Raw genomic sequence first — 15,453 nt, forward strand, 5'->3', positions numbered from 1 at the left:
TTCTAGACTCAATTTAGAGTTTAATAAGAACGGGAAGATGATTATGAATCGTAAATCTTGAGCTCTATCGTTAGTTAGAATCAGAATAGGCCTGCTGTATGGTTCAAATTAAGCGTGCAAATTCATAGCGCCCCTAGTCTATATGAAGCGCTGTTGAGGGACAACGTCAGTCTTCAGTCTCAACGGACATACGCCGTTCATCATGAATATTGCTATATTTGTGAGTAAAAAACTATTAATATTATTTACCCATAATTACGCAATTACTTTTTTTACAAAATTTCTTAATCAATATTTTAATGTAATATTATGGAATTAAACATTTCAAGAGCGTCGGTGGCTGCAGGACCTGGGTTCGAATCCCGCCATGTACCAATGTGTTTTTCGATTTCCGATTTACATATGTACATTTATCCGACGTTCTTACGGTGAAGGAAAACATCGTGATACAACCTGCACATATCTGAGAAGAAATTCAAAGATATGTGTGAAGTCAACCAACCCGCACTTGGCCTGTGGTTGACTATGGACTAGTCACCCGTAACTTAGGGTAGGCTCCGAGCCCCTCGGTGGAGACGTATAGTGAGCTGATGATGGGATGAAACATTTCATAAACCAACTTGCACATATTATATTGTTAGGCAAATATTACCAAACATTTAATTATTATATATAAAATTACAGGTAACCCTACTCTGCATCGTTGGGACATCAACATCAAAGGCAACACTTCAACATTTATCAGATAAAGTGGCAACACACATCAAGACTTTGACAGAAAAAGCGGCAAGCACAATACATAAACTAGCTACAGACATAGATCCCAAAAAACTAGAACAATTGGATTTATTACAAATATTTACAAAGAAATTAGCAAAGAAACCACATCCTGAACTTGTGCTAATCGATCCCTACCAAGTGGATAGATTGAAATATTACTTTGAACATGCACATGGTCTCAAGAAACCTGTATCACATACTCCGATTCCACCAATAAGACATCCACCGCCCGTACCACATAAGCAATATGGAATACCACACTAATAATTAAGAAAATTAGTTCTATAGAGTTTTGTATGATCTCTATAAATAGATAGGCGATTACTTGGAAACGATAGCTTTAGTGTTGTTGACTATCTTTATTATTAGTTCGAATTCACACCACCGTATAAATCGCTACAATCAGCGCCAAAATGGTGAAAATGAAATTGGCACAAAATATCAGTCTTATAGCCAGTCTATTTAATGAGGTCAGTGTTAGTGCCCTTTTGTTATCTGTGAAACATATTTAAAGTTAAAAACTTCGGTTACAAATCCATTTTTGATTGTTCTGATGGGTTAGACAATATGCACGCGCTTAGATGCAATTCCATAGCGAACTTCAAAAATGTTTAAAACTGACTTTGGATAAGTCGTGTGATTTTCGCGCGTTAATTTCATATAATACATTTTAGAAATTTGTTATGGAATTGCTTTGAAGTGAAGCGCAAAGTGCTTCGACACCCTCTCTTCTCTTTTTTTATAACAGAAGGGGGCAAACTAGCAGCGGGAACACCGAGGTGTTAGAATATTTGCCTGTTTTACTAGTATGTTGAAGTGTTGAATTATTTTAAACTATGTACCAAATATAAATATATAATTATACATAAATATAACATGAATTAGATTGTACAAATCGACTAAAGACTTATGAAGGACATTAAAATAAAATATTGAATAAATCCTTTTTATTTTCCTCTATAATAAGTTATAAAGCACATTTATTGTGGAATACATAAAAATAAATATATAATTAACTATAATAATTATATAAAATCTATACCAATCAATACACAATAACCATTAAATAGGGTGTCCCAAAAGGTTACGTGCATAGGAAGGGGGATGATAGGGGTGGTCACAAGGGTCACCAGAAAAAAAAAATAAATGGAATTTTTTAAAAACTTAAGAATTTTACACCTTCTGGGGCAATTTTGTAACCGATGACCTACAAATATTGCTATATTTAAAAAAAAGCTATTATGTTATCGTCAATAACCCTTTATCAATATGAAATAAAAAAAACAATGTAACTAACAAAGATTTTAAAGAAAATTAAAAATTGCCCCAGAAGGTGTAAAATTTTTAAGTTTTTAAAAAATGCCATTTATTTTTTTTAATACCCAGAGGGGAATTTTTATTTAATTTTTCTGGTGACCCTTGTGACCATCCCTATCATCCCCCTTCCTATGCACGTAACCTTTTGGGACACCCTGTATATTCACATAAATAACTATTTTCCAATATCTAACTCACTCAATAATTTGTCGAAAACATCATCAGTATTATCGCTTTCTTTTACCATAAAATCACTCAAACCATTTTGAAATTCACCAAATTCAACCGACTGTGTATCAACCAAGCCTAGTTCTGTCAAAAGTGACAGGTTGTCAGTTTCCTGTTTGACATCGCTGTCAAACGTGCCAGCTGTCAGATCGGGTAACAGCTGCTCGGAGGAGTCAGCGTCATTGTCTTTGGTCTGACGTCTGTTGTTGACGTTTCCCTCCTTTTCTTCATCTGACGCGTCATGATATTCCTGAATTTCTTTACCGTATTCCAAATCTTCGTCATCTTGATTGTCCTACATACGATTTGTATTGTCAAGTAGATTGAACAAAATGTATGTGTACAGTCGCTAACAAAATTGTTAACTTTGGTTATTAACTATAGCCCGCGACTTTGTCCGCGAAATAAAAGACATAATAATAAACAGCCTATGTGTTCTACATCTATGCCAAATTACTTAAAGATCTGTTGAGACATATCAGAGATACCTTCAAACATCCATCCATCCATCCAAATATTAGTAAAAAGTAAGACTATCTTTTAACGATTAGTCCTAAGTTTTAATGTAGTGTTTTCATTATTTATATTACCTGCATCATCTGTGCTGTCGACTTGTACTGGAAGGCATTTTGTGACAAGTCCACTTCCACTGGAAACAGTGTCGAGTTCTCTTTCAGATGTTCCACAGTCTGACTAGTGCGAGAGAGATAGTTGAGTTTATTTATTATATTTACAAATTTCTAAATTTTAATTTGAATATGATTCCTTGACAAATAATTGTTGAACTAGGCCTCAGTCGTGACTCCGTCCGCGAGGTATTAATAAAAACGTAATTAGTAGGCAGACTATGTTCTACATGTATGCCAAATTTCAACAAGATCCATGCAGCCGTTCTGGAGATATCTTCAAACAAACATCCATCCATCAAAACATTCGTATTTATAATATTAAGTAAATTTCGATAGTTAGATTGTATGAAACAATAATTCTACTGACCCTCCATAAGATAAAGGGTAGGCAGAAATGTGAATTATTTTTGTTTTAAACATTCCAAGATAAACTTACTTATGGTAAACCGCCAGACCTTGTATAAACCTCTTGAGTTGGTATGCAACATCTTGAGTCTTCTTATTGTCTAGAAGTTCCAACTTCACCATAACATCTGATCTGAGACGAGCAAATCTCGTTCTAGCTTCTTGTCGACATCTTAAAATCAATCTAAAGAAAAACAATACAAAATAATACATATGAACTGTGGTTACTTTGACTAACCTAACTATAAATAATAGCAATGTTTCTTATAAACAGTAAATTTTTCTGCTATTTTTTTTCTAAAGGTGTATTGATGAATTTATTACAAAATCAAGAAAAATCAAAAAGATTTTTACCTGTATTCATAATTGCCTGTTTCAACTCTATACAATGGTTCCTGTAACGCATTGTATCCATATTCTTCATCATCCATTTCCTTCACTTTGAGACAATAGGAGAGATATTCAAATTTCGTGTCCGCGTATTTTCTTATAGTTAATTTTGTATCGGGTATAGCCTTATTAAGATATGTACCCATGTCTGATAGAATCTGAATAAAAATGTATCAATTTGGTATAAATAAGATATTAAAGACGGTTAACGTTAATACAATACTACCCTACAAAGATTAAGTTGAATCTGAACTGTTTTTTAAAAAAAAATGTCTAAATACACAAGAATTTCTAGAATATTCTTTAGAATAAGATGAAGAAATTTTAATGATTTTTCACAAAGACTTCATAACATTATTAACTTACAGGTTTCAATGTTTTTAACATCTTAATCCCATCTCTCTCCAGTGCCCTGTGGTACTGGCCGAACTTTGTGAAGGCCTCAGAAGCCCTCGCTTGAGGCTCCCTCACTCCGATAGCGGCGAACACATCGCCCAATGCTTTGTATGTTTGTAGTAAATCAAAGTAAGATTTTAACATTCTGAAATTTATATCATATTTTGTATGTAATTTTTATATCTAAGCGCCTGCAGAAAAAATGCTTGTTATTTTTTCAAATTGATTCTTTTGGATTTTTTTTAGCAAAGTAGTATTTAAGATAAATATTTCAATTATTTAAATGTTAAAGATAAGATTTTTTACCTCTTAGCGTTCTCCACTAATCTCTTATATGTATTCTCAGTGTCTCTCATTTCGTTGAGCTTGGCGACCAGAGTATCATTGCAGAGGATAGCTCTGGAGAAACCTAAAGCATCAGCTGTGCCAGCAGACATGTTCTCAACTAGTCTGTGTTTCATTTTCTTCATTATAATATCCAATGATTTACCCTGTTTTGGATCCGCGTGAAGTTTATTATAATTAATCGTTACTTCGTCCTGAAATGTCAAATATATTATTTATATATATAATTCTTCTGTGAGTGTGTATGTCACTGAACTTCTCTCAAACGACTGGACCGATTTTGATGAAATTTTTTATGTGTGTTCAAGGGGATCTGGGAATGGTTTAGATTCACAATTTTCATCAAATATTAACTTCATATTAATTTATTCTAATTAAAGACGTGTAGACAGGACAACGTATGTCGGGTCCGCTAGTTATATATAAAATTCTCATGTCAAAATGTTAGTTACTACAAGCCTCCGAAACTATTTGACCTATTTTTATAAAATTTTATATGCATATTCAGTATCTTTGGGAATCGGCTACTATCTATTTTTAATGCCGCGCGGGAGAAGTCGTGAGCGACAGCTAGTTAAAATATAAATTTAGAAATAAATTTATATAATGTTATAAATTAAATCAAATATCGAACATCATATTTCAGGATTCTACATTTACACAGAAAAATCTACGTATTTGAAGCATAGGGTAAAAGAGATAGTAGTTGACCACTCTGAATTAAAATTTAAAACCATCGAATATGAAATTGAATATGAATATCAAAATAGAAATTACAAAATAAGGTTTTTTTCATTAAAAATCGATTACTTTCGGTGTACCTTAGCATTCTGTATCATTTTCGCGACTTCAACTTTAGTCTTTCCCTTCACACTCTGTCCGTTGACACCGACCAATTCGTCCCCACTTTGGAGCGTACCGTCCTTTGAAGCCGGTGTGTTATCGAAAATCTGTAAAAGAACAAACCAACATAGAGTTCCTAACTTCAAACAGAAAATTACGTAGATAGCTGTTCTCGTTTTTTAAGGCAAAAGTTAGAGAAAATTGATCAGATAGACATGTCAATAAGTGTAGATTTTTCATGCTAAATTTACACTACTACTCATTGAAATAGCATGATGATAGTTAAGTTTTTCTATAAAAATTGTAAATATACAATTGTATGATAAAAAGTTTTCTCTATTCTCACCTGGACGATATACAAGCAAGGGCACAGTGGCGCCCCTCCGCCGATACTAATTCCGATTAGATTCTTCTCATCCTTACTCAGTACTACACTGCCTGACGTGACTGTCATGCCCCTATGAAATTTAATATATTAACATTCTAAATGATCAGTGTTTTAAGACAACTTTACTTAGGCGTTTGTAATCAGAGCCGTCGTAATGTTTGTCGCCTGGACGCTAACCAGTTTGGTTACCCTAAATGTAGTACGTTTAGACATTATTAATTAGACGTGAATCGCGCGCTTTCATTACAAAGTCAAGTGTCAGAATCCTTAATGAGGGGACATGAACATCAACATTTTGGTAAGGCTAGTGTTGTGCCGGTACACCGGCACAGTGTCGGATTTTCTTCCTAACAATACATATCCATTGGCTGGTATACCCAGGTTAAAAGGGCTCTGTTCTTAACCGTACTTTTAAAGTAAGGATTGCTAAAACAACAGTTAAATTATAAAGTCAACTTCGTCATTGAAATTATAAATTTCTAGCAAATGTTAAAAGTACATACGACAAAAGAATTAATTACAGTTGGTTTTTGAGACCAAAATCTCTGTATACAACATGTCATCCCCGGTATTATTTTACTTTGACAACAGGGATAAAGAGATGTTTTATACAGACATTTTCATCTCAGAAACCCACGGTAAGTTACACAACAAATACTTACAACTAAATTACGTTTCAATAATACGGAAACTAAATTAATTTAGCAGTAAATTTACACAGCTTAGGTTCAAATCTACACAAAATTATAGTTGGCAAGGCATAAGGAAAGGGTTTAAAATAAAAGATTTATTTATGGGGTACATTTTTATTCGTGAACATCTAGCGTTTTAGCTTTACATACAAATAGCATAGCGTTTAGAAAGTTTTAGACAGTATGGATAAACTTATTTAATACTTTTCAAGCCTATTCATCATCATCAGCTCACTAAATGTCCCCACCGAGGGGCTCGGAGCCTACCCTAAGTTAAGGGTGACTAGGCCATAATCAAACACGCTGGCCATGTGCGGGTTGGTTTACTTCACACATATCTTTGAATTTCTTCTCAGATATGTGCAGGTTGCATCACGATGTTTTCCTTCATCGTAAGAACGTCGGATAAATGTACATATGTAAATCGGAAATGGAAAAACACATTGGTACATGGCGGGATTCGAACCCAGGACCTGCAGATTGCAAGTCAAGTGCTTGACCACTGAGCCACCGACACTCTCGGTGTCTTCAAGCCTATTATATCAAATAAAATTTTATTAAGGTAAATCATCTAGGTATGGTCCTGTTGTGAGATTTCTACTGTAACACTTAATATTAGCAATTATTTTAAATACAAGGTTAGTTAGGCGTTTTTTATTATTAAGATTATTAGACAGGTGGCTTTGACTTTATTACTTATGCATTCACTTAACCTAGATAATTAAGCTTGGTGTAATAGTACAACCTTTAAGTTCAAGTTAAATGAAATGAGAACAGAGTGAAAACTGAGGAATAAAAAGGGTACAAGCATTAGTAATCGTACTAGCAAATAGGTGTACCTAAAAATTTATTCAATGGTAAATTGGGTTAGCGAAATTTAAGTGTGCTTGATTTTAATCGAAATTATTTATTATCAGCTAAATTAGGTCTAGCACTCGTTGATTGGGTCCTTAGGTTAGGGGTACGGGCCGGTCATTTCTGGCACCCTGGGCGAAATTTTATAGGCGCCCCCTGTCTTTTGTGTCAGGGGAAATTCTGCCAAAGATAGGGTATATTAGGGGCAACGCAGGCATCTTTATATGCGACTCTGGCGCCTGTGATACCGCGTATACCCAGCGCCCTGGGTTGTCCGCCCACCTGGCCCTACCCTAACGCCGTTTTTGTTAGGGTACATTAGTTTGGTTACAGTGTGTACGTGACTCGAGGTTAACAAAGCTACTAAATAACAAATCTAGCTTTTTATCTCGTTTGTATATAAAACTTGCATCAATTCTTGATATTGAAGCAAATATCTCTCCTTTCGTAAATCGTTGAATATGCAATCCGTCGAATCCTGATCTTCTTTAGACGAACTGAAATAGTGTAAATATATTTTACTTAATAATTTAAATCTACGAAACATTCTGACGCGAAAGACATAGCAAAGATAGAAGGAGAAAGACAACAAAAATCCGTTGAGGGCTGTGCGAGCGATGCGTGCGCGCGGGCCGATGGACGCGTACCTTTAGACTATTTTTTTAAGTAAATGCTATTCGTCATAATAAATGAGAGCTTACACAACCACTAATAACCTTCTATGTTAACTTTGTAGTCGAAATAATTTGAGGAAAAGTTCCATTGTATGTCGCCACTTTTTTTGCAAATACGGCATCATAAGGATACTTTTTGTTGCTCTCTTATCTCTGAAAGTGTAACACACTTTCACTACATGATATTATTTGGTGGCATAACAGTATTGAACTCAACAACTTGCTGTATTAATTATCTTGTAAGGAAATAAGAAAAAGTAATCGAATACTCACGTCTCCATATTATTTAGCTCAGTTTCAGGGTTCGGTGTATCCAATACTATAGAAGCACTGACCAAATTTAACATTTAATTTATAATTAAGAGTAACACAAAAAAAATAAACAGATTAATTTTTTACGCCATTTTTAAATCTTACCTCTCATCCAAATCCATAGATAATAATAATTTGTTTTTCCGTTTCCTGCCAGCGCGGCTAAATGCACAGAATTAAAAGAAAATAAAAAACAATAAATAAAAAAAACTTACGAAATCACCGAAAAATTCGAGTTTTTTTTATATTATTTTTTCAATTCATTAAAACCTTTTTTCTTCTTCTCCATAAGTTCACGATTTTGTTAACACATTTTAAATAATTGGATTATTCATCGGTAAAAAATCAATAACTCTACCTTTCGGATATCTATTGCGTACAATTAATAAAAGTACTAGAAAAAATACGGTTATATGTATTTGCGTTAAAAATACCATGCTAAATCTAAATTTACGATAGTATTTAATTAATTTTATATTTACATTTTGTCCTCGTACATCGTATGAAGTAGTAATGATGATAGTTGAGGATATATTTTCGGTTCGAACGGATAAATATTATTATTTTGCCACATTCTTTCACTAACAAAAACGACAATAAAACACAATAAATACGTCTAAATCATTCCTCGAATATTACACAAACAATAGACATTTCTGCAACACAAAAAGGAAGGATATTACGTTGACTTGATAAGCAAAAAATATCGATAACAAATGTATTTAAACACACACAACTCACGTACATTTTGTCCTCTTCGAAAAAATAATCATCGTCGTATTCCTGCATCATTTTTTGTTTATTTTATAATAAAATAACACGTTATAAAAACATTCGTTGTGTTCATTAATTAACTGTCAAAAATATTGATTTTCCCATTTCGTATTTACGTGGGAGGAAGCGTCGGTAAAACAGCACGCATGCGTAGTCTGGATTTGATGTGTCATAATTTAAATCAAGGAGAGTAGGGAAAAGGAGATTTTATTACTTTTGTTATCCGGTAGAAAAAGGTAGAAAAAGGTTGCACCTAAAGTAGTAAAACGACAATATTTCTATTTATTATTCATACAACTTAGAACTATGAATATTTATAAAACATACATACAAATTACCAAACTCTTATTGACTCTAAAGTTAGTGTATTTAAATTTAAAGTTACCAGCCTTTATACTACTTAACACAGTAGACAAAAACGATATAATGCCAATACAAAAAAAATATTGTGAAAGATAACTGTCTTGTAAGGAATGGCGGCATTCGGCAGTTAGCTGACTGACGCAACACTATCAAGTCAGCCAGGCATAATAACCTGATGATTGTGCAATAAAGCCTGAACTGTTTTTAAATGTAACGTTGCGTCCATTTCGCTTGCACGGACAGTACGGTACAGCACGTTATTCGAGCTACTCTAATTTTTTAAAAATGAACAAAATTATTGTGAGTAATTTTTTTAACTCATCTTATCTATAAATAATATATTAATATCGGAAATACAAATCGTGGTTTATTAGATTTAGTGATTTTTTTATTACTTCTATTACCAATAATAAAGTCGGATATTTCATGATGACGTTAATTTGTTTTGAATTATTTTCGTGAATGTCAGTGCAGTTAAAATCCCGCTAAAATGTGACGTTTATTTTTTCCAGCTGTTATTGTGCGCGCTGTTTTACCGACAAGTTTTGTGTGGTGATGTTGGACCTATCGGAGGGTTTATAAGGACGAATCTGATTGGTCATCCTGTCATCCATGAGGAACAGAGTTGGATATTCGATCCTGACGTTGCTGTACGAAGGAGTAAACAGTTTATCGAACTTAATGGTGATAAAGGCGAGAAATTAATTGAGAGACTCGGTTTGGGTATCGATGGATATGACGAAGAAAGATTAAAAATACAAAGGGCAAGAGACGAAGGACATTTGGGTGGTTTAAATGCTTTTTTACCTTAAAATTTATTAGTTTAAAAAGTAGTTTAGGAGTTTAAATTTATTTTGGGTTTTCTAGTCTACAATTGTATTTAAGGAAGTAAAGACGCTGGTAGAATATATTTTTTTTATTTGTTAACAACAAATTTGCCGAAACAATCTATTAAACACATCATCACTCTCTTAAGTACTGATATTAAAAATATATAGTAATTGTTAAATAATTTAATATAAATTAAGTGTGAAACAATGTATTTGCGGTTTTCCTCGACCAAAAATGGCGTTACTGGTGCTCTGAAAAGGTTAAGTGAAACAAAAGAAGGTTAATTAAACAAAAATATCTTTGTTTATTTTCAAAAGAAATTATTTTGTGACTTTGTATTTTATCCTTATACAACAGTTTGATAATTCAATCTTAATATCGGTTTAGTAGTTTTTGAGTTTATTAATAGTTTACATTCGCACCTAAGTAACAGCTAAGTAAACAAAACAATTAAGTTATCAGTATTTTTACAAATGTATACTTTAGTTTTTCCTTAGCAATGAAACTGGCGACCTTCGATTTGTTTTTGCAATACATCTAAATAACGCATGACCTCAGAATTATTCTTTGAAAATATAGAAATATAACCTTTGTATAATGTCACTATACATTTTAGAAACAATATAAGTTTATATTGACATCTCATTTATTTCAAGGTGTAAGAAAGGGATGTGAACATTTTTTTGATAGATGCGTCAGGTGTTTTTTGTCTATGCAATAAAATAAAAACATAATTAATATGAGTGAAAGTGAATTTACTTTTGTCGTTTCGAGATGATCCTGTGTTATCGAACTTAAAGAGATTAGGAAATGTAATCTTTTATTTAACTATTTGGAACATACATTTGGACCGACTATATGCCCATTTATCAAGGAAAACTGACCCGGTGTGTACAAACTAAATTATGATAGCTCACTAGCGCCCTTCTGTCAATTCCAAAAAGTGTACAAGGTCAAACAAGGTCCTTTTCGTAAGAGCTGTTATAACATGTTTTTTTTTTTTTAATTTTATTGATTCTATTGCCATGTAGGTTTTACTTTCTGAACTTACCGCGACAGCAGCGACTCTCATCAGGCCAGATATCGTTGTTTGACTATTGACAAAAGGAGAGATAAATTAACTTTGAATTGTTATTACAACCTTTTATTTATTTTCAAATAAAAGGTTGTAAAGGTTTTCACATATGTGACGAGGCAATTTTATGATCAGCTAGAAATTAGTCATAGGAACAACGCAACTAACATAACCTCATCGAGTTTGGGCTTTGAATCTTGACTAATAGTTGTAATTTATTCTTTTAATTAACATAAATATAATAAAAGATTGTTATAAAAGAGATTTTTACATCTTTTAATTATTTATTTCATCGCGTTACATGATTTTTATATTTTATTGCCAAACTTCATACATGAATTTTTATTGCGATATTAATTTGAGGATTAACTATGAAGGTAACGTTCACGTTTGCTAATTATATATTGGACAGGCAGATTGCTAAATCGAGTAGATTGTTGCATTTTGATATTACGTTACCAACATAGAATATTTTAAAGTGTCTGACTAATTTATCCTTGGATTGGTTTTTACTCTATGTTAATATTCATTTTTTACATAATTCTTTTGCGGAATAAAATAACGATTGATTATTTATTCTGTTGTTACTCCTTGAATACAAATAATTATAGAATAAAATAAGTAAAAAAAAGTCTTAAATTCAATAGAAATTGTTAAAATTGTCAAAAGGCCAACATCACGCGGTGTTCCCAGGCGGTCACCCATCCAAGTACTGACCGCGCCCGACGTTGCTTAACTTCGGTGATCGGACGAGAACCGGTGTATTCAACGTGGTATGGACGTTGGCGATGGAGACAATAAAATTACTCTATCAAACAATATTGTGACTAAATTATTAATATAGCACATCTACATGATCTTTGTTTTATAAATAGTTGTCGTAGTAGTGACTAGATATAATATTTAAACTAAGACATAAGCTTATAATAAACAATATACTAAAAGTAAACCCTACTAAATGGACCGATGACCTGGTCAAGGTTGCGGGAGTGCACTGGATGGGGGACGCCTACATCCAGCAGTGGATAAATCTAGGCTGATTATGATGAAACCAAACTAAATATAAAACTAAATAATAATAAAAGTAATCTAATGGTTCTAGCACATTTTAAATATATTATTGGTTTTATTATTTGCCAACAGATGGAGGTAAAAATAAAATAACATTTCAATTTGCTAATTATTTATAATAGGAGTGGAGGATATTTATTATAATAAATGGATTTTTTCCGAAAGATCACAGAATACATCTAGAAATAAATAGAAATTACTATGCCAAAGCCTATCTAAAAGATTAATATTTTCTTAATTACCGTAATTTTCTTAGTAACATTTTAACATTTAAAATGATATTAATTGAATTTAAAGCTCCCTTATGATAAATTTATTGCAATGTCATTTAATTTTTAGATTGTAATATTTACAATTTTCTTATTTACAAGGTGCTTAAAGTTTTTCTTCCACACACTAGATGACGCGAATTTGTAATCGGTGAAAATTATATTTTCTGCGTTAACGCCATCTATGAGTGTTTATGGAAACGAAATATTTGCTTTTACTATGTTTTTAATTGACTGTAGGAAGCGTAGGATTTTTCTTTAATTTTTAACGAAATTTGATTTTGTTGTTTTAAAATTAGTTGTATAAAATGTAAATAATGCATATTTTATACCAAAAATACGATTATCTTGTCGCCAACGTCCATACCACGTTGAATACACCGGTTCTCGTCCGATCACCGAAGTTAAGCAACGTCGGGCGCGGTCAGTACTTGGATGGGTGACCGCCTGGGAACACCGCGTGATGTTGGCTTTTTGCTGATATTTTTTATTACGGACGATTGCAATTTTAATTGAAATTTTTCACATAATGTACACTCATATCTAACTATAAAGGAACAAAAGCTCTCTAAAAAGTCAATTTCTTTTTACTTTTATCAAGATTTTTTTTATGTATTTTGTATTTGCAATAGGATTGATCAATATTCATTGTGTATAATTAAACAAGTGGTCGAGTGGTTTTTTAACTATTTATTGAATAGTTACTTAAGTATTGAAAATAAGAAAAATAGCCCGCGTTCTCGTAGCACACTTATATGCAATCAATCTCTAATGCACCATTATTGCCAGCACAGGAAAAACGTTTATAATAATTTGAATGTTGCCAATACAAAAAGAAATTAATAAGAATGAAACAAAATAAATAATTTATGTGAATTAATTGAACAATTGGGTTATAAAAAAACAACAGTTCAATATTATGTCGTTTATTTCTTAAATTCTTAAGATGTTACATTGTCAAGAAATATTCTATTAAAACTTAAATTTAATGACGAAAAGTTAAAACACATTATTGGAATAGGACAACTAGCTAATTTCTAGACAGAAATATATTTAGATAATTTTGTGGTAATGCTTATTAGTTATCACACAAGAATGTCACGTAAAAAAAAACAACAAACTCTTTATAAAATGATTATTTTACAAGAGTGACAGATTTTACATTATTATGTCTGGGAAATTGTGTGCACCTAAAAACGTTAAGTTTTGTTTTCCATTAAAAGATTCTTTTAAATCTATTAAACATATAAAAAGTCTGTAGTGTATGCATAAACGTAGTGTTGTTTGTCTCGAGCGTACACGTCAAAAGTACATGCCGGAGAGGGGGGACGTCAGTCGATGGACCTTTGGACCGGTAACACGTGTCGATACATAAACGGGTCAAATAAACGCGACTCATTTTTCCAGAAACATAAATCGGATATTAGAAAATTTGAATTTAGGTAATAACCAATCACCTAGATTGTTCCATATTGTTTTTTTGTATTATTCTCTATCTCTTTCTTTATTTTTAAATCCGAAAGGGATAGGAACATTATTGAAAAAAGCATTTTCTTATTACCACACAGACCAATTGTTTGATATATCTGTCGAAGACTCAAAATAGTTTAACGGTATTTTAAGACTCCGAGAGATTTATCATTTAAATAATATACACTTATCTATTATGATGTATAATTTTAGACAAATCTAGAAAAAAAATTGATTGACCGTAGATTTCTGAGACCAAAATCTTTCGTTTAAAACATATTGTTATCTCTCTTTTGTCTAAGATAATAACAAGGATGACGATATGTTTTATACAGGGGTCGTGAAATTAGGCTCGTGATTACTTGAATTAAATTTTGAAAATATTTTTTGTAAATTCATCTAAAATTATAATTTAAAAAGAAATTATTATAGAAAAGAAATTGTCATAAATGCATTATTATATGAAAAATGGTTTATCATTTAAAAAAACTAAATATATTGTGACTGTTTCTCTTATAATAATAATAATTTTTAAAGTAAATAATTAAAAAAAATGAAGATTTGCTGCGTGTAAAAAGAAATTTTATTTAGTAAGGCACCTTGTGTTTTTGGTTTTAATTACTGGTTTTATAAACAAAAAGACCGTACAATAAAAAAAAGTAAAATTATTTTGTGACATGATTTGAGACTGAATTTAAGTGGAATTAAAACTTGTTGCTTCAAACGCCATCTTTCGTCTTAAAGTTGAAACTGAGTTGTGATTTTGGGTTCATTTACTTTTAAATAGAGAGTACAAATATTTTATTAAATATACCAATTCTAGAGAAACTGGTATTAACTTATTATTATATTCTTACATTCTAATACGAACACCAAAGAAAAATTACCGTAATATGGCATTAAAATCATAAATAACGATTTATAATTATTCATAAAGAGATCAAATTACATTTTTTATATAGAAAATTAGTTTGTGTAATTTATTTATTATCTTATTGCAGATTAAAAAAAAGTAATGTTTTAGCTTAAAGTTGAATTTATCGCAAATGTCAATTAAATTCTGGTAATTGGTTTTTGAAGATCAGCGCCATCTCTTGTTGGTTTCCTAAATCTATTATTATAATATTTTAAATATTAATTGCAAAAGTGTTCATGAAAATCAATTATTAATTATAAACATATTTTAATCTGAAAAAGGCTTGATATTTCCCTGCTTATACAGGCTTGATTTTTGAATTATCAATAACAGACAAGTGGCGCCATCTATTACCGAGTTTCTGAAACTATTATAATTCGTTATTTTCGTCACTCGTTGATGTTTCGAATTCGTATCTTCTTTTTCTTTT

General features: G+C 31.7%; 3 protein-coding genes across 5 annotated transcripts; 2 read left to right on the forward strand and 1 right to left on the reverse strand.

Annotated features, from left to right (window-relative positions):
* LOC106118575 (uncharacterized) lies at positions 1-1,706 on the forward strand. The gene is made up of 2 exons (XM_013313239.1): positions 1-220; positions 685-1,706. The coding sequence occupies exons 1-2, from the start codon at positions 203-205 to the stop codon at positions 1,042-1,044; spliced, it is 378 nt and encodes a 125-aa protein (XP_013168693.1). The 5' UTR covers positions 1-202; the 3' UTR covers positions 1,045-1,706.
* A 500-nt stretch (positions 1,707-2,206) lies between these two features.
* PICK1 (protein interacting with PRKCA 1) lies at positions 2,207-9,135 on the reverse strand. Of its 3 annotated transcripts, XM_013313479.1 has the most exons (11): positions 8,360-8,410; positions 8,216-8,272; positions 7,679-7,765; positions 5,680-5,791; positions 5,312-5,440; positions 4,452-4,684; positions 4,116-4,290; positions 3,714-3,907; positions 3,391-3,543; positions 2,916-3,018; positions 2,207-2,620 (listed from the first exon to the last, which is right to left on the reverse strand). In XM_013313479.1, the coding sequence occupies exons 1-11, from the start codon at positions 8,374-8,376 to the stop codon at positions 2,273-2,275; spliced, it is 1,608 nt and encodes a 535-aa protein (XP_013168933.1). In that variant the 5' UTR covers positions 8,377-8,410; the 3' UTR covers positions 2,207-2,272. The 3 variants fall into 3 exon arrangements, with proteins under 3 accessions (XP_013168933.1, XP_013168934.1, XP_013168935.1); XM_013313480.1 differs by lacking the exons at positions 7,679-7,765; positions 8,216-8,272; positions 8,360-8,410 and adding exons at positions 8,737-8,910; positions 9,000-9,035; XM_013313481.1 differs by lacking the exons at positions 7,679-7,765; positions 8,216-8,272; positions 8,360-8,410 and adding an exon at positions 9,000-9,135.
* Positions 9,136-9,526: 391 nt separating this feature from the next.
* On the forward strand, positions 9,527-11,370 carry LOC106118574 (uncharacterized). The gene is made up of 2 exons (XM_013313237.1): positions 9,527-9,691; positions 9,904-11,370. Exons 1-2 carry the CDS (start codon positions 9,677-9,679, stop codon positions 10,201-10,203), a joined length of 315 nt encoding a protein of 104 aa, XP_013168691.1. The 5' UTR covers positions 9,527-9,676; the 3' UTR covers positions 10,204-11,370.
* Positions 11,371-15,453: the final 4,083 nt, after the last annotated feature.

Source organism: Papilio xuthus, unplaced genomic scaffold, assembly GCF_000836235.2.
Source record: "Papilio xuthus unplaced genomic scaffold, Pxut_1.1 DF827570.1, whole genome shotgun sequence".
Taxonomy (NCBI): Eukaryota; Metazoa; Arthropoda; class Insecta; order Lepidoptera; family Papilionidae; genus Papilio; species Papilio xuthus.

Excerpts from the sequence above, each read along its gene's own strand:
- PICK1 (XM_013313479.1), bottom strand. Across the intron at positions 4,291-4,451 it reads TTAGTGGAGAACGCTAAGAG|AATGTTAAAATCTTACTTTG; the intron begins GTAAAAAATCTT and ends TATAAATTTCAG. Across the intron at positions 3,908-4,115 it reads TGTTAAAAACATTGAAACCT|ATTCTATCAGACATGGGTAC; the intron begins GTAAGTTAATAA and ends ATTTTTATTCAG.